Source organism: Typopeltis vanoorti, chromosome 25 (genome assembly GCF_054136105.1).
Source record: "Typopeltis vanoorti isolate ZY-2024b chromosome 25, IOZ_Tvanoo_1.0, whole genome shotgun sequence".
NCBI lineage: Eukaryota > Metazoa > Arthropoda > Arachnida > Uropygi > Thelyphonidae > Typopeltis > Typopeltis vanoorti.
The window spans coordinates 39554625-39579598 of record NC_143573.1 but is presented as its reverse complement, the minus strand read 5'-3'; the positions used below and the strand labels follow the sequence as shown (position 1 = coordinate 39579598).

Sequence of the window (24974 nt, the reverse complement as noted above, 5' to 3'; positions counted from 1 at the left end):
AGACGTGAGGAATTTGAGGATCTTCCTCAGCCGTAGCCAAGTTAGCCGGTCTTGGGCACGGGCAGTAGGGTTTTTTCCGCCAGTTTATCTGGCGTTTTTCATCCCGCATGTAGGCAAACCGGCCCCGTGAACATACGCCTCTACAGTCAAAAATATATATCCCCCCCAGTGGCAGACCAGGCGACAGGTCGGTTGGGAGTAGTACTACCAAGGAGTCGCATCTAAGTAACACGCGGACCCTGCATAGGAAGCGGTAATAACGTGTAGTGAAAGAAGAAGTTGTTTTATATGATGTTAGTGTAATTTACAAACATTAAGTTAAAAACAGGAAATATGTATTTTCGTTGTTCAATCAAGAGTAATGGTATATTGACAAGGATGCAGTGTAATAAAGAAGGGTAGTTGACTCAGAATACCAGGTACATTTTGAACTAAATAATAGTAGATAACCTGCTGATGACAGCTGAATCGGACTGATTAATGTGGGAAAAACCATACTAATAAAGGCTTTGTTAACCTTGTCATAATAGTGAAATGAGCAACACAAACCATTTTCTTGTTCAGATGGAGATTAAAATGATTGCGTCAATAATTGTTATGCCATCAACGATGTTAGAATTTCTGTATAATGGTTATCTTCATTTTATTTTTTGTGTTGAATATGCATTTAACACATAAAATATTAAATGCAAATTCATTTTGATTTTATATTGGAAAAAGGAAGTGGTGACTGATACATCTACTTGTGTAGATGTATCAATTACCAACCACAAACTACCTCATGTTGTTTCATCACCCCTTAACTAGGATGATTAGTGATCATAATACTTAATCTGCGATGAAATTCTGAATAATTATCTGGGATACTCTCTTTTTGACACTATATATGTGCCTTTTTTGTAATGTAATAATAGTTGTAAATTTGTATTAAATACAAATAAATGTTGCAGGTCACTCCATACTTCTAACATCAGGAGGAGGAAATAGTCATCCCAGAAAGAATGTTGTTAGCTGTGTTACAGTTCCTGATTCAGATTCTGAAGGTCACTATAGTCCTGTGCAAGCTTTACCCAACTTCACCACCAGTGTTATGGGCAAAGTAATCAAACCAGAACCACAGAAGGATACTATCTCCTCTAGCAGGTGTGTTAATTTTCATAGCAATAGAATCAGAGATCATTATCTGAGAAATAGAACTATATATAGCTTATTTCAGGAGAAGAATTTTTTTCTCCCTCTGAACTTATTTTAAGAATGCTTAACGAAGACTCAGTTATGACCACATAAAATAATATGTTGCCTTTTTAAAATGCATTTTTGTGAAGCAGTACAAAAGGGCTACAAAAGTAGTCCATTAATAAAAACCAGTATTGCTTGGTGTGGATATTTAAAATTTCAATAAGATGAAAAGTAACTACAAAAGCCTAAGATAACAATTTTTGTTGTTTTCTTGTACCATGTAATCATTTTTGACTTATGTTGTCCATCCAACTTTTCATTTGCTTTACTCTCTTACTCATGTCTTCGCTTTCCTTTCTGTTGACCACATACCAGAGATACTTAGTGGTCAGCAGTTAGACACAACAGTCTTTGCATCACTCTTGTGCAATGGGATTATTATGCATTCTTGTTACTCCTATGGAATCTTTCCTGTTTTGAGACAAATTATATAGCTAAGTAAGAGGCAATGCTAGTTCAGTTGAACACTTTTAGCATCTGTGCTGATATCCCATCAGCTCCTGTTGCTGAATTCTTATTCAATTTATGCAATAGCTCTCTTACTGTCTCATTTACTTGGATTTCTTCATTGTAGAGGGTAGCATTAAGTTCTATGTTGGATATACTAAGTGATATATATATATATATATATATATATATATATATATATTTAATCAAAATGGGTACTCATTTGATGAACAATTCTGCATCAGCCATTTGCATTCAGTAGTTATTCTTTCTTTTACTTGAAGCATAATGATAAAATTCTTCTGGGTTGTCTTTAGCTTGCAGAACCAGTTCTTTTTCATAACTAATATCATCCTTAGACATATGGTATTCCATTCACATCATCTTTTTTCTAAAAAATCATGTGCCTAATAAAATTTTATAGCATGCTTATTAAGATTGCATATTCCCCTTTTCATAAAAATAGACAAATTGGCAGAGAACACATGCATTTGGTGGATGGTGCATGAAGTGTTTTCTCAGAATGAATTAATTAAGCTTTATGGAAGTGCTGGGGAATATTAATTCTGATAGCTGTTTATAAGTTTCTTTTATGAATGAACCTCAGCTAATGATACTCTAGTGATAGGACATTTGAAATTATCATCTACACTTTAACATTCAGCAAATGAGACCCTTGAAACAAGAAAATAAATTTTAGTTAATGAGCTACCTTCATTATACATTAATCTAGATCAGAGGTGTCAATAACCTCAATCGCGATCTATGGGTAGATCACATAATGCTTTGGGATCGATCGCAAATTTATTTTGTCTCAATTTTCAAAATAATATATAGATGAGTTTGAATACGATAAAGCAAATACATAACATTAACCTATTTATCCAATAATAATCTATATTATGGTTCTATTTAAAATTTATTAATTAAAAACTTAAAATAAATATTTTTTGTACAATAATTCCAGTTTATAATTCAATTATATTAAATTGAATTTTATTTCAATAGAAAAATTACAAATATTAGTTAAAAATATTTAAATTTCAGTTATGAGACTTTTGTTGTGGAGTGTACTTGGAAATGTATACGCCCACTTTGGGTTTTTGTTCACTTTGATGTACTGTACAAACATAACATGTGAAGTGCGATGTATAAACGATATCAGTATTATAAACTCGTTTGTTTGTTTTGTGCTAGTGTTCTGCTACAATTTTAAAATTTGAAGTTTAATGTGTTTTAATATAATTTAAAATTGTACCATCATGACTACTACGAAAAAAGCAAAGACATATCACTATCATCAAGAGTGGGAACATGATTATTTCTTTATTATGATCAAAGATAAATGTTGTTGTTTGATTTGCAATGGAAGTGTTTCTCTGCCGAAAAAAGGGAACTTGGAACGACACTTTAAATCGGTGCACAGCAGCTATGAAACGGCATATCCACGTAACAGTGATTTACGAAAAGTCAAAATTCAAGAATTGAAGAAAAGTTTGTCATCACAGCAGTTATGTTTCATTAAAATAATATCGAACTCAGAGACAGCAACAACTGCATCGTTAAGTTAGCCATATTCTTGCCAAACATAAGAAACCCTTTAGTAATGGTGCAATTTTTAAAAAAGCATTTCTTGCAGCAACTGAATCGTTGTTTTGTAATTTTGAAAATAAATCAGAAATAGTTACTGCTATCAACGAAATACTGTTGCAAAACGAGTAGAAGAAATAAATTCGGATCTAAAAGAGCAACTAATGCAGGATATTAAGGATTGTCAGGCCTTTTCACTTCAGTTGGACGAATGATACAGTTGACATCGCTCAAATGATTATTTTTATTAGAATGGTTTTTAAAGACTTTTCTACTAAAGAAGAATTACTTACTATCATTTCGTTAAAGGGGCAAACATGGGGTGAAGATACCAGTTTTAAGAGTTACAGCAAGACCATTCAACTGCCTCTTTATAAACTAGTGTCAATTACCACAGACGGAGCACCAGCTTTAACAGGTCGTCGCAACGGTTTTATCACGCTATGTAGGCATGATGAAGATTTTCCTAATTTCTTACAGTATCATTGTATTATACATCAACAAGTGCTGTGTGCTAAAGTTTTAAATATGAAAGAAATTATGAACATAGCTTTCAAGATTTCCAATTCAATTCGGGCAAAAACTCTGCAAAGGCGCCTTTTTAAGTTGCAAATGGAAGAAAGTGATAATGATGGATCTTCTGAGCTGCTTATGCATACTGATGTCAGGTGGTTAAGTCGGGGCAAATTTCTTCCAAGATTTAGGGATTTAATTTAAAAAATCAAACAATTTCTTGCTGATTTCACCCTGATGCCTTGAGAATGTAGAATTCTCAGTTATCATGGTGTAACATGAAGAGAAAATAAAATAAAACCCCTGTATAAAAGCTAATAGATGAATTATTTAAAAGAAAGAAAAATATTCTTGCATCCAAGTAAAATATATGTCAAAAAAAGTGTTTGTTGAACTAAATAATAAAAGAAGGAATGTATTACAGTTGTGATATAAAAAAAAAAAAAATTTTTTTTTAGCTAAGTAAGACAGAAAAGGATTAGTCATAAGAAATTGTATGTGAGAGGCTAGAGATTAAAATATTAAGTAAATTCATAGAAAAATTTTAGAAGGGGGATTTAATTTAAAGGCTAGCAAAAGAAAAACAATAGACTATTGCTCAGGGTCAATTCCCGGATTTGAGACATCATCGCGGGCTCGCCGACCAAAGGATGTTTGGCAGAAAAACGCCACCCTATTGGTCAGTGAAGTCGAATCAAGTAAGGGGCAGAGAAAAGAAATTAAAATGAGTGCCGTTAGGGGTCAAGGTATAAAAGGGTTAGAACCCCCCCCCCCCACGAGGCTTTTTCCCCCCGGATAGTTTCTTCACGAGCTCCTTCGTATAGATTTCACGTGATTTTCCTGAGTGGCGGGAAAAAGAACTTAGGAGTAACAGATTATAGGGGAGATCATACCAGGATAGTTTAATCTGAAAAAAGGTAGAAGCCATTATAGAAAACTCGAGTGAAAACGGTACTGTAAAATCTCGTGTTAACTGAAAATTGTCTGTAATTGTTATCATTATTCTATTATTGAACTGTTGAAGAGACTAAAGGAAATTATACTAGGACTTTAGTACACGACTGATTATATTGAAAGCATGCTTGCTAATATTAATATTATATAAATAATTCATGTGTCCTGAGAATTATACATGTGTATTGTGACGTATAGGAAAGTTTTAAATGTCAAAGTTATGTGTTAGTATGGTGAAAGGATAATTTAATCTACGTAATTTTAGATAGTAAAATAGAGTGAGTTGATCATATATGTCCATGTGCTACAGCATATAGCGCATATTCAGACTAATATAAGGTTAACTAATGTGTTAATTAGATAAGGGATTTTACTTATGATTTTATGTGTTGAATTTGTTATGGTGGCATGATCGTAATACCCATATAGGATCATAGCCAAGTTACTTGTGATAAGCTAATGCTAATTTGTATTAGCATTAGCTTATCACAAGTAACTTGAATTGAATTGAATTTATTAGAAATTGAATTGTACCATACTAATGAGTTTAATAAACCTTTGTTCATTGATTAAACAGTTGTCTGAAATTGCTGCCCAATGCATCACTTGAAAAACGTAAGAACCTAATCACGCAGGAAATTAATGTGTTAAAAAAACGAGATAAAGTGTCATGACTGCAATATTGTTTCACATTCAGACATATTTTAGTACTTTCTCCTTGTTTTTGTATTTAATATCTCACACTAAATGTCCCGCACAGTATAATATAAATATTAGGGACACTAAGGGGAGAAATAGCTAAAATATTTGTATTTTGGAGTGATATCTCGTACATAGATAAGCAGAATTTCACTAGATAGAATAAAAATCATAAAATGGGACACAACAGCGCCTTTTTAAGTTGCAAATGGAAGAAAGTGATAATGATGGATCTTCTGAGCTGCTTATGCATACTGATGTCAGGTGGTTAAGTCGGGGCAAATTTCTTCCAAGATTTAGGGATTTAATTAAAAAAATCAAACAATTTCTTGCCGATTGGCGATGAATACGAACAGTTAAAAGGTGATATTTGGCTACTGGATTTAGCTTTTTTGACCAACATAACCAATAAATTAAATGAATTAAACCTAGAACTTCAGGTTCCCGGAAAAACAATTTTTGATATGATTAGTTCTATCAAAGCTTTTAAAGAAAAATTGAATCAACTGATAGTGAAGCTTGAAAATAACAATTTATGTAATTTTCCAAATATGACCACACAATTAAGTAGTTCTGCTTTTGCTAATTTCAATGGAAATAAATATATTGGTGAAGTTCGGAAAGTAATTGCAGAATTTGCCGACCGCTTTCAGGATTTCAAGAAACTTGAGAATGTAATTCTCTCCTGAGTTTTCCATTTGATACCAACATAAAGCCAGAAATAATAGCAGAAAACGTTTCCTCTATTTTTGATATGCATATTGTTATGCTAGAAGAAGAAATAATAACAATAAGAAATGATGTTTACGTCAACGCAAGGGCACACGAAGAGAGATTTTGGAAATATTTACCAGAATGCAAGTATCCCAACTTAAGAAAATGTGCGGAAAATATTTATGCTTGTTTTGGTTTGACATACTTGTGCGAATCGGCATTTTCACAAATGAACATTATTAAGTCAAAATATCGTACCACATTAACATTCGGGCATTTGGAGTCATGTTTGAGAAATGCATTGACTAATTACACACCAAATTACTCAAAAATTATGAACTCGTTGCAGTGTAGAATAAGTAATGCTGGTTCATCAGGAAGTTCAAAACGAAATGTTTATTTTAATCGGTGTGGTTAAAAAACTGCAACATTCTTTTAAGCATTAAAACTAATTAATATTACGATAATTATAATAATATATTGTAATAATAATAAATAATATTACGATAATTTTTTCTTTGTCTAAACATAAATTAGAACTCTTATACCTTATCATGCATAAGTTCTGATGAATTTTGGAAGCATTTTAAGATAAATATTAATGATGTCAGCAAAAGCAGAATAAAATAAAAGTTCATCTTTTAACTATAAAAGTTATTTTGTACTTGGTATAAGTTGTGCCTACTATGGTCTTCATCAGTCATGATTGTCATCACTGTTCAGTTATTTCGAAATCTTGGACTCTTGGGGAAATATCTCCATAAACATCAAGAGTCTCTCTCTCTCTGTCACAGTCAGAAAATTCATTCCACAGTAAAGTACTTTCTAAGAGTATAATTGTGCAAAACACTAGAACATTCTGGATATCATTACTAGCTCATGGAGGGGGGGGGGGGTAAGAGTTAACATTCATCTTGAATATGATGGTCTCGTTTTTTAAACCTTTGAAGGTGAGATATACTTTGTCATAAACCATCCATCCCTCACAGTTCTTATACAACACTTCTGCTTTTCATTCAGGGGTCCATTCTTCAGAACACTATTGTTTTTTGGAAAATCATCATCTTCCTTCCCTGTCAAATGTCTCAAAATCCGCAGCACATCATTCAGTTTTTTAATGTTACAAACTTGGTTAATATGATGATCTACATCTTTCTCTTACATTCCTGAGTTATAAGTATTAGATTCCTAGTATCTGAAATGGTTTACTGCCTTGAATTTGACTAGGAGGTCCTAGTTTCTGCCTTTTTCCAATAATCAGCACATGTTTTGTCTTTGTAAAATTAACTTTTTACTGAGATAGTAAAATTACTGAGATAGGAGTGATGTTAGCTTGGTCCACCTTTGCTACGAGTTGCCTGGTGTTGTACTACCTTACCCAGTCCTGAAGATATTTTCAGGTGCAAATTTTGTTTGCTCACACTTGGATAAAGGATTAAACTAAATTTATTATAGTCTAATCAAGTGAAAAATAAACTTTCAACATCTTTTTCTAAATCCAGAGTAATTTAATAAAAAAAAAAGTGGCACACTATTTGGCAACTCCTATAGGTAGAGATGACCTTGCAATTGCTTCTGCCTGGTATCTCCACTTATGGGCCTGGCTCCCACTGAAGAGACCTCAATAAACGTTGAAACTAGTCTGGGTAGTGGCCCTTTCCTTAATGCATAACATTGTACATATCTACAAGGAGATGTGTTTTGCATTATGGGAGATACTGAGATAGGAGTGATGTTAGCTTGCTCCACCTTTGCTATGAGTTTCCCGGTGTTGTACTACCTTACCCCAGTCCTGAAGATATTTTCAGGTGCAAACTTTGTTTGCTCACACTTGAATAAAGGATTAAACTAAATTTATTATTGTAAAAATTAACCTTTATCTACAACACTCAAAGAGAGATTCTTCTGTAATTTTCACTTTCAGTTTTGTTTCACTCTCTTTATATAGATGAATAATACGAGAGCTCCATTTTGGTCAGACATTCAAAATTATATAATGTAGTCATTTTTAAAAACATCTGTACACCTCCATATTGTTCCATGAAAATTCATCGAAATCAGTTAATCAAAAGACAGTTTACCAAATGGCAATTCATTGAAAAAACAATTCGCCCAATAAACAATTCACTCATAATTTTTCAATGAATTCTTTCATAATTCACTGAAAGAGTAATTTTCTTGCAAACGTTTGTTTAAAAGTGTTTGATAACAATACCTAATGTTACTCAAGATACAGACAACATATGTAATTTATCATTGGAATGTAATAATGATTTTTTTTTAGAACATTATGTAAGTGTACATACTGCTTGTGTTGATAGAGATTTATCTCTACCTAACTTTGTTCTACAACAGTAACAATAGCCAGATTGAAATTAAAACTGAAAAATTTTAATATATATCTTAACTGTAAAATTTCATCCAGACAGAGCAGAATTACTAATATCATTTTGAAACTTCTTTACGAAAATGTTATATAATAATAGTGATCCATTTGGAACTAAAACTAAATGGCACAGATATCTTCTACTAATTCCATTAAGTCAGAGATTTGTTGTAATACATAATTTCGACATGTTATTCCTTTGTAGCTCCGAACATGGTTTGGTTGAACTGAAAACTGGAACAGTTCAACACATTTTTAGAAGTTTCGAATGCCAGCCTGGTTGGCTGAGCGGTTAGTGTATCCAGTTAGCTTCTCACAGGCTTCCTTAAATTTACGTTCATACCATGTTTTGGTATGAACGTAAATTTAAAGAAACCTGTGAGATTCTTATCAACCACCCTAATCTTAACAATAATGATGGTCTGAAAATCCCAAGCATATGGAAGGCACATATTCTATCCATGGAACCTTTCTCCCTAAGAGGAATTAACTATGCACAGGAATGTAGATAATCCAGAATCTTAAATGTAATATAACAATTGTCATGTAAAATTAGGACATCATTGTTACTGTAAGAATACTATCTATATGAAAGAATGTTTTTCTAATTTTATCTTAAATAGAATATAGCTTGATGTAGTTTCTAAATAATTAATTTTTTAATTTTATTTGTTTTTTTTATTTTATTTAATTTTATATATATATACTAGGCCCCCCCCAGCGTCCAACCCCCCCCCCCCCCCATTCCACCCGAATTCCAGGCTGGTAAGACAAAAAACGTGACATAAAAACGTTTCAAATTTCGGCTTATCTTTTTATATATAGAGAGTAGATATATATTACATTTTCATTAGAGGTCATGCCAGTAGAATAACCATTGATCAAATCATTCTCTCTTTAGCATACTGTGTGAAATGTAACTCAGTTTGTTCTTGTATATTTATGTATACTCCAGATGATGACCTTATATGAAGGTCGAAATGTCGGGAAATTAAAATAGTTATTTATAACGTGGTTGTAAAGTCCATAATTTCTAAAATGAATGCTGATCACTGTGAAATACTAAAATAAAGAATGAAGGAAAGTGGTATTAGACCTGATATCAAGTATGGAAATGTTGATCTCAGCTGTTTACTTTATGCAGATGACGTTATACTAAATAAACCCAGGACCAGTCTGCAGGATTGCTGCAATAAATTTAGTATGAAAATCAGCATTAAAAAGACAAGGACAATGAAAATAGGCAGAAAGATGCAGTTAAAACATTAACTGTCTTGAATAGGGAACCTATAGAACAAGTAAGCATTTCAGTTATTTAGTCACAATTTTTAGTGAAGATTGCAAGTTAAATTTGGAAACAGGCAGCAGAATTAGCAAAAGCTAGTATGGTAGGTAGTCAATTGAATAAATTTATACAGAATAAGACAGAAGAGCCTGTGTAGCTCAGTGGATGTGGCGTTTGCATACCACCGCGCTTGGCCGCACGAAGGAAGTCTTGGTTTCGAGTCTAGTCGGCGACTAGAGGAAATTTTTCTAAGCCTTTTTTCGACCGGTTCCCGAGTTAGTCGATCTCTGGCACGGGCAAGCAGGTTTTTCCTCCCGGAAACTCGGGTTTTTCGTCCTGTGAACTCAAGAAAATCGACCGTAGAACCCACATTATTTCAGACATTAAAATATATTTGTGTTAGGGACCACGAGATGGCAGCACATTTGAGCCGTCTCTCTTCACTGCGAACCACTTAATTAGTGATAGCCTTGGGCCATCTGTCTCTGATTGGGTACCAGTGGAGATTGAACTGCCCACTCAGTCTCCAAAAGTTAGATAGGGCTAAATGGCCTCGCCTACTCCCGTATACGGGAATAAAAAGGCGTTAGCTGATTTTTTTTTATTTTTAGAATAAGACAGAGATTAGCCAAAACATTAAACCAGCTGTATACAAGACCATGGTCAAACCTATTTAACTTATGGATCTAAAAGCTGGGTTAGAAATAAAACTTAAATACTGGAGACCACAGATATTAGAGTCCTGAGAAAGATTAGGTGACTGAAGAGATGGCATCAATGGCAGTATCATATTAAATATGAGGATATTAGAGAAGAGCATGCCATTGTTAGCATTCAGGAATGTGTCAGGAGAGTTAATGTCAGGTGGTATGGCCACTTAAACAGAATGGGAGAGAAAAGATTAGCTAAACAAATGTTCTTTGCCAGGATGGCAGGATAAAGACCCAGATAAAGGCCAAGATGTAGGTTGATTGATACAGTAAAAGTAGATGCTTTAGGAGACAAATATAAGATATGGTAATATTGGAATGTTGACAGATAACAGGCTAATCTGGAGGAAATTTGTTGATAGAAGTTAGTAATGATGTAACTGTTCATGTAGTACTATCATAAGATCCTGTACATCCCCCTGAAGGTATATGTCAGGAATTTCGTGATGATGTTTGCCAGCCTGGTTGGTCGAGTAGTTAGCTTATTTACTCTCCAGCCTCAAGGCTGTGTGTTCGAATCCTGCCGTGGGCATGGATGTCTGTGAAAATACTAGTAGTGGTGGTAGATGGTGTTGGTGTGATTGTGATTCATTGTAGTTGGTGGATCAAGTGGTGGAGATGGAGAGTTGTAGAGTAGGTGCCCTCCCTTGATGAGTCTTTGGACTACCTGGAGATGTAACATAATAATAATGTATCTTCACGACTGGGCTACTTGTATATAGAGGCTAACATCTTCACATGAATTGTCTTAGTATCTCATAATACAAAATACACCTCCTTTTAGATGTGTAATACAATGCACTGTGAGAAGGGCTACTATCCAGACTGGTTTCGACTTTTATTGAGGTATGTTTAAGTACTAGGATACCTCTCCAAAAATTGAGTGATCTACAAGATCACTACTAAACTCTTTGCTCCAAGACAGGAAACTCAGCAGTGGCTCCACTCAGTGACAACCAAAAACCCTGCACCAAGCAGATCCTCTACTCTCTCCAATCATATATTTACCACAATATATGATTTCTACATAACCAGATAAAATTTCTTCATTCTGACACGTTCAAATTTGATTGGTTTTCCCTTGAAACACGTGAAATGCTACAGACCTGTACAAACCTTAACCGATCAGACTACATGCCAATCTCTAAGTTTTGAGAAGTTATCACTATTAATTGTTCATAAGTTTTTATTAAAAAGTTAATTTTTTTTTTATCTACACAACATTTTACAATTTGAACTCTAATAATTTAATGATATACTTCGACTGTGACATGAGCTAGCATACACAATTTGACTTTTTGTGATTCATATTTCGAATGTATTTTAAGTCTATCATCCTGATGATATCCTCATAATGTTGGGTGAAATATCCAGTGATTCAAGACTGTAGGTATGAGTGTTTTAAGCAAAATTATAGCACTGAACAGATGGCATCAATGACAGAATCATATTAAAAATGAAGTTATTAGAAAGGAACTTGGCATAAGCAGCATTCTAAAATGTGTGAACAGAGCTGGTGTAAAATGTCACAATCGTTTAAAAAGAAGGTTAGCAAAATTACTCTGGATTTAGAGAAAGATGTTGAAAGTTTATTTTTCACTTGGTTAGACTATGATAAATTTAGTTTAATCCTTTATCCAAGTGTGAGCAAACAAAGTTTGCGCCTGAAAGTATCTTCAGGACTGGGGTAAGGTAGTACAACACCGGGCAACTCGTTGCAAAGATGGAGCAAGCTAACATCACTCCTATCTCAGTATCTCCCATAATGCAAAACACATCTCCTTGTAGATATGTATAATGTTATGCATTAAAGGACGGGCCACTACCCAGACTAGTTTCGACCTTTATTGAGGTCTCTTCATGGGAGCCAGGCCCAAGTGGAGATACAAGGCAGAAGCATTAGCAAGGTCATCTCTACCTATAGGAGTTGCCAAACAGTGTGCATCTTTTTTATTAAATTACTCTGGATTTAGAGAAAGATGTTGAAAGTTTATTTTTCACTTGGTTAGACTATAATAAATTTAGTTTAATCCTTTATCCAAGTGTGAGCAAACAAAGTTTGCACCTGAAAGTATCTTCAGGACTGGGGTAAGGTAGTACAACACCGGGCAACTCGTTGCAAAGGTGGAGCAATTCTTCACTATGTTTTTGATTGGACTTGTACGGGCCATGTTGCACAAAAGATCGCGAAATATTTAACCACAGCCTATTTCTCAAACACACAATCAATAGAGGAACTGTTGAGGACACTTGCTGAATGCCGAGGGAGGTTACTTTATGCTCACTTGCGTCTTGTTCGAAAGTATAGTCGAAAATTTTATTTATTCCTTTATGGGATCACAGAGTAAATTGACAGAACATTGCTACAAATGTCCAAGATATTCTTTATCGTACAAAATTTTTGTCACTTGTAGTAATGATCTCTTAATGCATAATTATCTCTTAATTATTTAATGTCAAGTTAACTTGTGTGTAATTTTATAAAATTATGTGTTTTGTGCATTCAGTAGTAACCATGCAAATTCACTTGACATATAATTACCACTTCATCATTTCACAAATAACTAAACTTGGCTGATGAATTTCAACTGTGGTGTGAGAATACCACCCTGGTTATCAAGTGATGTGAAATGGGTTGGAAATGTACTCTATCCCAAGATTCCCACATTATCCGATCATTAATCCAACATACTGGTGCATGCATAATTTTAAGGTTTCTTGTGGGTGGACTCAACATGAAAAAATATTTGGACAAATGCATATTTTAAGTGTTTTTTTTTTTTTTAGACATTCATTGAGAAATCTTCCTCTTAACTTATTATTGATGCAAAGTAAGTATTCTGCATTTAGTAATAAATTAAGAAATATTTAATAGATTTTTCTTCTGTTTAAAAAGACTTGCAGAATAACTGAGTTGTATAATTTATAAATAACTTCCTGTTCTTTTAATATTTTGATGCTTGCATAAACTTCTTTTTAAAGTAAATTATTTTGTAAAGATAATATAAGTTTAGTAAAGTTTTCAGTGGTAATGAAAGTTGGTTATAAGCTTTCTTTTTAAATGTTAATACATTTTTTTATAAGTTTTTAAAAGAGTATAGCAAGATAGGAATGGCTGGAGTGGTAATGAAAGTCTTAAAAGCCATATATTTATGAAATGAAATTGTTCCCACTTTCAGTCTTTTCCTATATCATGTCCAATGAGATGATTGCATAGGCAGCTATATTAAAAGAACCTGCTTAAGATGTTACAGGTTTGTATTTATAGTATAACCAAGCGGAAAAACTTCCAACAAAAAGTTACAGGTTTCTGTTAGTCTACAGGTAATTTTTATTTCCTGTAGACTAACAGGATTTGCACCCTTTAAAGATAAGTTTTTTCCATAAATAAAATATTGTTTGGGTATCAACTAATGAAATTAATCTGGGAATTAGATACACAATCATTTTTGGTTCGTAAATTAATGCTCTTTTTGTAATGGAAAAATATGGTTTATCATTCTTTTATTCCTTAGAAAGAGCAGTACTCCTCAGATATTCTGAAGATGGACAAAGCACATGCCCTTTGGTAGATAAAGGGTGCAAATCCTGTTTAGTAGGATTTGAGGAATGTTTATAGAGCTTCTCAGGCTAAAGTGAATGTAGTTGGTCTCACTGAGGTGATAAGTTTTTTCTGAAAATTCTGTTAATTTTGTATCTTTTGAAAAGATACATAGTTAACAGAGAAGTTACTGTGATGTATTTACCACTTAATGTTAGTTTTTCTTTCTTAAACATACGTGCAAGACCCTTTCTGAAACTGGAATGGCTAAGGCACACTATTTGTTGTTTTTACCAATGTCAGATCTTTTGTCAATATTCATTTCATATGAACTTCCACAGACTCATCTCAATATATAGGTATTCTTGTTAATACCTTTTTTTTAGAAATTAATCTCATTAATGACATACATCTGATTCCACCTCCCACTTCAATTTATATTGTCACATGTGAAGACAACAAAATTAATTTCTCACTTAAGAGAAAAATAGTGTTAATTTTTTTTTTTTCCCCTCATGTATATGCAGAGATTCAAATAATTGTTCAAAGCATGGAAGGGACGGACTTTAAACTTTTGCTATTTAGTTTCATGCTATTCTAAATTGCATTGATGTAAAATTGTTGCATTATACTATATAGTACACATATGCCAAGATTTTAATGTTTTTTTGTTGTTGTCATTTTCAGTGTTACGGTTACAACTTCACAAAAGAAGCGATTGCTTGCCAAAGCTCAGTCACAGTCCAATTCTTATACAAAGTCTCATTATCATATTCATGGAGAAGGATTTACAGTTGTACCAACAAAACAGGAAGTAACTGCTGAAGATGATTATGATGAACAACCACACTCATCCATTGGTCATCATAATATTCATAGTCACAGTGGTACTCACACTTCTTCATCTGCTATTGTCTCATCATCATCTGGCCGTTATGCAAACTCAGGAGGTGAAAGAGAAGTATACCACCATCACCACCACTATTCTCGCCCACAAATTCAGAATCTAGAGGGAGAAAGACTGATTAAATGTTCAAATTCTCCAGTAAGGAGGGAACCAGTAAGTATAAAAAGGAACAAGAGATACTGAAAAAATAGCCTACTTGTTATTTTTTTCCTGAAAGCTTCCCCCAAATTTCATGTTGTAGGTTTTGTGTTTTATCTTAAGAAATGGTTTTAAATTATCTCAGTTTACGTCACAATGAAACTTGGAAATCCCTGCACTCTGTATATTTAAGTACTGCTAGGTCTCGATTAGTGTGGATAATGGATCCCATGATGTGGTCACATTATTTAAACTTATGATTATATGTAAAAGATTCCAGCTTGACAGAAATAGGCAATGAAAATTTTAACCATAAGTTTATATATGTTTATTAATGAAATACAGTAAAGGATAAAAAGAATATACTTTCATTCATTCATCTTCAAGACCCAACTTTCTTAATTGGGTTGTGGGAGCTGCAAGAGGGACTTCCAATGGTCACAATTGTCCGCCACCAAGCTCAGGTGTTCTGATGGGACTCCCAGATTTGTCCACCCCAAGGTTTTGGATATAATCTATCCAGTGAGTCCCACCCTCTGACTTGGCAAAGAGGGCCTTCTGGGAGAGCCTCTCTTGTAGCATTCTGACCAGGTGCCTGTACCAATGTAAAGAATATACTTATAATTTAATTTTATTGTTAACACAGTCACAGAATATAGAGAGCAAAAGAAAAACAAAAAATTCTAAATATCATTTCCGAAGGTAAACTTACACTGATGAAAAAATCTTTATTGTCTTTCTAATTGTTTTAGCCAAATAGACTGAACTGGTTTCTCTTTCTTTAAATCTTCATGTATATGCTGGTAGATGCAGAGTGCTTTATCCACATCTCAGCATAATTTTTATGCTTCAATCAAGTTAGGGTCAGCATCCGTAATTTTTTTCCTTCATGACTTCTGCAGCTCAAAAGATATCTTCATATTCCTCAAGAGTGAACTCCTTTGCTTTCACATTATCTCATTCAGATGCTGCATTCTTGTTTGCACTGGCTGCCTCACTGGTAATTTTAACATTATGCAGGTGAACTTGATTTTTAAATTGATCCAACCAACCAACTCTTGCATTAAATGTTTCTTCTACTTTTTTTCTTTCACGCTCTTAAACAAACGTGAAGCTTTTGTCTGAATGACTGCTAAGGGGAATGCATTTTTGGTAAAATGCATCTCCAAACTGTTAAAAGATGCTGTATCGGTGTAACACATCTTTTCCTTGTAGATGCTTGCAAACCACAAAAAGGTGATGCAACTTTACCTTTTTCTTTTATTTTCCTTACACGTTTTAAAATATGCTGTATACCATAGATTCAAGCATTCCAACATCTCATCCAATTTTAGAGTTATGACCATGTTCATGTCATTCAAACACATCAAATTTTTGCTCTAATATAATAATGACCCTCTTCTTTTTTGCCATTTGGCTAAAGATACTTTTTAAAACAAAAACAAATCACAAAAACTACTGTTATTACAGCAAGTAGTAGCATATACACACTCAAAAATAAACAAGTGTGGTCTGAAGTAGTAGCAGCTAAAACCCTAATGGTAACCTATTATATGGTTTCCCGAAAATCCATAAAGAAGGCTATCCAGTACGACCAATCGTGAATTGCATTATTGAATTGCAAAAGTCTTGTCTCGTTCTTTAAGTGCTCTCACTGGACATTCCAGATCCTACATAAAAAATTCAACAGATTTCCTTGAAAAAATCAAGAATTTAAAAATCGGAGTCTGAGTTGCTAGTCAGTTTCGACATTGTATCTCTGTTTACCAATATTCCATTAGCCGACACAGTCAAATTATTATATGAAGATTACCCTCAAGATATCTCAATATTTTCGAATTTGTTGTTATCTATTCAGGTTATTTTAGTTGGAAAAACAAGTTCTACAAACAAGTTGAAGGTACTGCCATGGGTAGTCCTTTGTCTCCACCTTTGGATAACTATTTTTTGAAACAATTCGAAGAGTATGTTTACATCCATTCACCCTCAAACATCTCTTTGGTATCATTATGTCGATGATGTTTTTGCCATTTGGTCACATAACTGAAGATGAGCTTTCCACCTTTCTACAACAGATAAAGGCCTTCACCCTCATCCAATTCACCATGGAAAAGGAAAATTCTGGTACCACAGGATTTCACAGTAAGCAGGATGTCCATTTTTGGACATCCTGCTTACTCGAGCTTCCTCTGGTACCTTATCTACAAGCGTCTTTCGAAAGCCTACATTTACTGGCAGATACATTCATAAAAAGTCTGCTCACCACACATCTCAAAAATTTGTTATTCTTAAATCTCTAATTAATAGAGCACATAAAGTTTGCTCTTCTCCAAAAATCTTACATGACCCTTTCCATCATTAAAAAGTTAATGAAATCTAATAATTACCACCCTGATCAAATCCAACAGATAATTGAATCTTGTGTTCCAATACCTAAGGTTTCTTCAACAGTCCACAGAGTCCCAATCCCCTACATTCCAGGAATCTCAGAACCTATAGGTAGAATTTTAAAAAAGTACCGATTGATTCCCACGTATATTCCTATCAACAAAATTTCTTCCTTATTGCCTTCGACAAAAGATACTGTCATCTCTATCTTAGGCTGGCATTTACCAAATACCATGTGAATGGGATGTTTCTTATTTTAGACAAACTGGCTGTTCTGTGGAAAAAAGAATTAAAGAACATCAATATTATATTGATTACAACAAACCTCAGAAGTGTGGTCTAGCACAACACAGTATTAACGCTACCTACCCATAATATCCAGTGGGATAAAGCTAGTCTCCTTCATAGATGCAGGTTCAAATATGAACACCTCTTTAAAGAAAGTTGTGAAGCTATTTTACACTGACCGAATTTAAATCGAAATGATTGCCTCTCTCTCTCTCTCTCTCGAAGATCTAGGAGACTTTTATTTTATGTAATCATTAAAAAACCAATTATCTTAAATATTAATTATTTATTAATTTCTTTCATTTCCTAACTCACGACAACATTGCATTTTAATAGGTGATCCACCGAATGTTCGTTACTTGTATTCCATTCCTATCTGTTTGTAACACTCAAGATATACTATTAGTTTTAGTATGAAATATCTGTACCTTATTTATTAATTAAAGTTATTACTGTGGACTTACATGTTATGTATTAATTTTTATACTATGCCACAGGTACCTCTAAAAATATATAGGTACTTGATTTACCTATATGGATAACATCCTAACTGCTGACTAACAACTTAAATATCGATCATGTATTGCTCTGTATAATGTTCCATTGACCCTATATAATTGTAGTATTTTGAAAAGCTTAAGGGTCAAAGCTGTATAACTGAGAGGAGACTTCCACACACATAGCCTATAAAGGAATGCTGAGAACCGACCAGGGCTTCTGACCTAATGTCCAATCCTCACCTCATGGTGCACCCTGTTGGGTATCTACCTGGATACTGAACGGATGACGATGGTCTGGCACTTTGGGATTTAGCTGACCAAATTGTATTCTTATTGGCTTAAACCAAAGTACAAAATGATGGTACAACATCACAAAATTTCATGCCGGCTGGGGCGTCGCCCGGTTAAACAAGCCCCACCTCTTTTGTTTTCGCCAGGGCACCAGCTTGAACAGCAAAAAGTCAGCTACTGGAACAAATCTGAAAACACACCCCAACTCAACATCACCAAAGTTAAAGATTGGTACTATCAACAGAAAAAGCCTGAATGGCAAAAAACTGGAGCTAGTTGATGAATTAGATAAGTAACAGATCGACATAATAAGGGTGACTGAAACAAAAAAAGAGAAAAACTGGTGAGATCTGATACAAAATGTTATATTCAGGCAATGACAATCGAGGAAATGAAGGAGTCGCCATAGTATCATCATCATCATCATCAAATTCCTGCCATGTACCCTCAAGGGGTGTACAGGATATGATAGTACTACATGAAAAAAATTACATCATTATTAATTTCCTATCTACAGTTTTCCTCCAAATCAGTCTGTTACTTGTCAACACTCCAATATTATCAGCTCTTATATTTCTATCGTCTAAAGCACTTTGTACCGTATCAATCCACCTATATCTTGGTCTTCCTCTCAGTCGTTTTCCTGCCAACCTGTCAGAGAACACTTGTTTTGCTAATCTTTCCTCGCCCATTCTGTTTAAGTGACCATACCACCTGAGATTAGCTCTGCTAATGCATTCCTGGATGCTGACAATGTCAAGTTCTTTCCTAATATCCTCGTTTTTAATATGATACTGCCATTGATGCCATCTGTTCACGCCTATAATCTTTCTCAGGACTCTCATATCTGAAGTCTCTAGTCTTTGGTCAAGCGTTTTACTTCTGACCCAGCTCTCAGATCCATAAGTTAAAACTGGTTTGAACACTGTCTTGTATACAGCTAATTTAGTGTTGCGACTAATTTCTCTCTTATTCCATATGAATTTATTCAATTGACTTCCCACCATACCAGCTTTGCTGATTCTGTTGTCTATTTCTATATTTAATTTACCATCTTCAGTAAAAATCGTGCCTAAATAGCTGAAATGTTTTACTTGTTCCACAGGTTCTCCATTCACAACACAGTTGACATTTTCAATGATTCTGCCTATTTTCATTGTCTTTGTCTTTTTATTGCTGACCTTCATACCATATCTATTACAAGAGCTATTCAATTTAGTCAGAGAATCTTGCAGACTTGTAGCGGATTTATTTAGAAGTATAACATCATCCGCATAAAGCAGAGAGCTGACATTAACATCTCCAATTTCGATATCATGTTTAATACCACTTTCCTTCATAATGCGATCCATATAGATAATGAATAACAGAGGGGATAATGTACATCCTTGTCTCACACCAGATTTAACATTAAACCATCTTCCTGTACTTCCTTCAATTCTAACTACTGACTTAGAACTCAAATAAAGACTAAGTATTGCTTGATATAATGTCCCATTGACACCATATAACTGCAGCGTATTGAATAGCTTCTCTCTTGGCACCTTCTCATATGCCTTTTCCAGATCGACAAAACTTAAATACAGATCTTTGTTATATTCCCATGCTTTCTCGACTATTTGTCGTAAAGTGAAGATCTGATCTTGACAGCCTCTATTTGGCCTGAATCCAGCTTGTTCTTCGCCAAGCTTTTCTTCCACAATTCTTCTCAACTGTTTCTCAAGTATACTTGCATAGATCTTGCCAGGAACACTCAGTAGGGAAATACCTCTGTAATTCTCACATGCAGTTTTATTTCCCTTTTTATACATGGGTACTATGAGAGCTCTACTCCAATCATCGGGAATTCGTCCCTCTGTCCAGGCTTTCTGAACTATGCAGTGCACCCACTGTAAGACTCTTATACCACCATACTTCAGCATTTCTGGTCGAATATCATCTACTCCTGCTGCCTTTCCACATTTCAAGCCTTTGATGGCTTTTTCTACTTCAAGTATGGATATGTATTCCTGACTGCATGCCTGGTCAGTGTTTTTTACCACTGTGCTGTCATCACTGCTTGTTTCATTTAGCAGTTTTTCAAAGTAATTACTCCATACTTCAAGGATATCTTTTTCTCCCATTTTCATGTCACCTTTATCATCTCTAATTCCTTTTATAGCACTCTTTCCTCCATTCTTAAGCTTCTTCAACAACCTCCAGAATATTTTGCCACCTTCTTGATATTTATTTTCTATATTCTTGCCAAAGTCCTCCCATGACTTTTGTTTAGCTAGTTTTACACAGTGTTTAGCATTCTTGCATTTGTCTCTATATTCTCTAAGAGCACAAGCTGACTTATTTGACAGGAACTTTTGGTATGCTTTCTTCTTTTCCTTCAATGCCTCTTTAAATTCCTGTGTCCACCAGGGAGTTCTGATTTTTTTATCCTTACAAACAACCTCACCACATGCCTCTCTGGCAGAATCAATCAATGTTTTCTTCAGAGTTTGCCAATGAATCTCCAAGGTTTGATTCCTGTTCTCAAACTCTTTCATTTTTCCTTCAATAATCTTTGTGTATTTTAGTCTACAGCTCACATCTGAGAGCTGCTCAACTTTTATTCGCTTTAAAACTTTCTTACATGTTATTCTTTTCAATATGAAATTCAATTTTATCCTGCTCAAGACTAAATAGTGATCACTTCCAATTTCAAATCCTCTGTACACTCTGGTGTCCTGCACCAGGGAGAAAACAGCGCTATCAACAATAACATAGTCAATGAGACTTTTCTCATTCCTTGCCTCTTCTCTCCATGTGAATTTGTGCATATTTTTATGTTGGAACATGGTGTGTGTAATAACAGGTCCATGTGTTGAGCAGAAATCCAACAGGTATTTGCCATTATTATTAGCTTTGCTGTTTTCTCCAAATTTTCCCAAAATATTTTTGTATGTCTCACAATCATTTCCTACTCTGCTATTTAGATCCCCAACAAGGACCAACTTTTCCTTTTTCATTGTGTCAGTTGCTTTTTCTAAAGCCTCAAAAAATTCCTCCACTTCTACCTTAGTAGAACCTTCTGTGGGACCATAGGCACAAATAAGTCTCATTGTCCAGTTCCCCATTCTCATATTTGCCCACATTACTCTACTTGAGACTGACTGCCATTCAAGAAGATTAGCCTCGTATTTTGTGTTGAATACTATGGCTACTCCTTCTTTTCCTTGATTGTCATTGCCTGAATATAATATTTTGTATTTATTGCTCAGAAAGATCTCACCAGTTTTGGTCTTTTTTGTTTCAGTCACCCCTATTATGTCGATCTGGTACTTATCTAATTCCTCAGCTAGCTCCATCTCTTTGCCATTCAGGCTTCTTACGTTGATAGTACCGATCTTTAACTCTGGTGATGTTGAGTTGGGGTTTATTTTCAGATTTGTTCCAGTAGCTGACTTTTCTGTTCGCCCTGGTTCCCTGGCGAAAACAACGGGGGCCTTGTTTAACCGGGCGACGCCCCAGCCGGCATGAAATTTTGTCATGTTGTACCATCATTCTATATTTTGGTTTAACCAATAAGAATACAATTTGGTCGGCTAAATCCCAAATTGCCAGCCCATCCTCGTCCGTTCAGTATCCAAGTAGATACCCAACAGGGTGCACCACGAGAAGGTGAGGATTGGACATTAGGTCAGAATTCCTGGTCGGTTCTCCGCATTACTTTAAAGGCTATGTGGAGGTCTCCTCTCAGTTATATAGCTTTGACCCTTAAGCACCCCGTCGCCATAGTATTCAACACTAAATACGAAGCTAATCTTCTTGAATGGCAGCAGTTATCAGGTAGAGTGATGTGGGCAAATATCACAATGGGGAAATGGACAATGAGACTAATTTGTGCCTATGGTCTCGCAGAAGGTTCTACTAAGGCAGAAGTGGAAGAATTTTTTTGAGGCATTAGAGAAAGCAATTGACACAATAAAAAAGGAAAAGTTGGTCCTTGTTGGGGATCTAAATAGCAGAGTAGGAAATTATTGTCAGACCTACAAAAATATTTTGGGAAAATTTGGAGAAAAGAACAAATCTAATAATAATGGCAAATACCTGTTGGATTTCTGCTCAACACATGGACCTGTTATTACACACACCATGTTCCAACATAAAAATATGCACAAATTCACATGGAGAGAAGAGGCAAGGAATGAGAAAAGTCTCATTGACTATGTTATTGTTGATAGTGATGTTGTCTCCCTGGTGCAGGACACCAGAGTGTACAGAGGATTTGAAATTGGAAGTAATCACTATTTAGTCTTGAGCAGGATAAAATTGAATTTCATATTGAAAAGAATAACATATAAGAAAGTTTTAAAGCGAATAAAAGTTGAGCAGCTCTCAGATGTGAACTGTAGACTAAAATACACAAAGATTATTGAAGAAAAAATGAAAGAGTTTGAGAACAGGAACCAAACCTTGAAGATTCAGTGGCAAGCCTTGAAGAAACTCTGATTGATTCAGCTAGAGAGGCATGTGGTGAGGTTGTCTGCAAGGATAGAAAAATTAGAAGTCCATGGTGGACACAGATAGTTAAAGAAGCAATGAAGCAGCTTGTGCTCTTAGAGAATACAGAGACAAATGCAAGAAAGCTAACACTGTGTAAAACTTGCTAAACAAAAGTTGTGGGAAGACTTTGGTAAGAACATAGAAAATAAATATCAAGTATGTGGCAAAATATTCTGGAGGTTGTTAAAGAAGCTTAGAAATGGAGGAAAGAGTGCTAAAAAGGTGTTAAAAATGATAAAGGTGACATGAAAATGGGAGAAAGAGATATCCTTGAAGTATACAGTAATTACTTCGAAAAATTGCTAAATGAAACGAGCAGTGACAGCACAGTGGTAAAAAAACACACTACAGGCATACAGTCAGGAATACATATCCATACTTGAAGTGGAAAAAGCCATTCAAAGGCTTAAAATGTGGAAAGGCAGCAGGAGTAGATGATATTCAACCAGAAATACTGAAGTATGGTGGTATAAAAGTCTTACAGTGGCTGCACTGCATAGTTCAAAAAGCCTGGACAGAGGGACAAATTCCCGATGATTGAAGTAGAGCTCTCATAGTACCCATATATAAAAAGGGAAATAAAACTGAATGTGAGAATTACAGAGATATTTCCCTACTGAGTGTTCCTGGCAAGATCTATGCAAGTATACTTGAGAAATGGTTGAGAAGAATTGTGGAATATAAGCTTGGTGAAGAACAAGCTGGATTCTGGCCAAATAGAGGCTGTCAGGATCAGATCTTCACTTTACGACAAATAGTTGAGAAATCATGGGAATATAACACATCTGTATTTAAGTTTTGTCGATCTGGAAAAGGCATATGACAAGGTGCCAAGAGTGAAGCTATTCAATATGCTACAGTTATATGGTGTCAATTGGGTATTATATCAAGCAATACTTAGTCTTTATTTGAGTTGTAAGTCAGCAGTTAGAATTGAAGGAAGTACTGGAAGATGGTTCAATGTTAAACCTGGTGTGAAACAAGGATGTACATTATCCCCTCTGTTATTCATTATCTATATGGATCACATTATGAAGGATAGTGGATATTTAATGTGATATCAGAATTAGAGATGTTAATGTCAGCTCTTTGCTTTATGTGGAGACGATGTTATACTTCTAAATAAATCTGCTACAAGTCTGCAAGATTCCCTGACTAAATTGAATAACTGTTGTAATTGATATGGTCAGCAATATAAAGACAAAAACAATGAAAATAGGTAGAATTGTTGAAAATGTCACCTGCGTTGTGAACGGAGAACCTGTCGAACAAGAAAAACATTTCAGCTATTTGGCACTATTTTTAGTGAATATAGTAACTTATATATAAGTTACTATCTTTCTATTTCCATATATGGAAATAGACAACAGAATCAACAAAGCTGGTATGGTAGGAAGCCAATTGAATAAAATGATGCATAATTCAGCATCATTTGGAATAAGGGAGAAATTTGTTGGAACACTAAATTAGCTGTATACAAGCCAGTGTTCAAACCAGTTTAAACTTATCGATCTGAGAGCTGGGTCAGAAGTAAAACACTTGACTAAAGGCTAGAGACCATAGATATGAGTGTCCTGAGAAAGATTAGAGGCATGAACAGATGGCATCAATGTCAATATCATATTAAAAACTAGGATATTAGAAAAGAACTTGACATTGTCAGCCTCCAGGAATGTGTTAGCAGAGCTAATCTCAGGTGGTATCGTCACTTAAACAGAATGAGCATGGAAAGATTAGCAAATCAAGTGTTCTCTGCCAGGTTGGCAGGAAAACGACCCAGAGGAAGATCAAGATATAGGTGGATTGATATGGTACAAAGTGCCTTAGACAATAGAAATATAAGACCTG

General features: G+C 34.7%; 1 protein-coding gene across 4 annotated transcripts in view; it reads left to right on the top strand.

The window, feature by feature from the left end:
* The window catches only part of LOC150092678 (uncharacterized), a 387183-nt gene that overhangs the window by 320924 nt on the left and 41285 nt on the right, over nucleotides 1-24974 (top strand). For all 4 annotated transcript variants that reach the window (XM_090414782.1, XM_090414783.1, XM_090414781.1 and 1 more), the window contains exons 21-22: nucleotides 951-1143; nucleotides 14766-15138. In XM_090414782.1, coding sequence (XP_090270908.1) covers nucleotides 951-1143; nucleotides 14766-15138 — 566 coding nt within the window. The remainder of the gene's footprint in view (nucleotides 1-950; nucleotides 1144-14765; nucleotides 15139-24974) is intronic.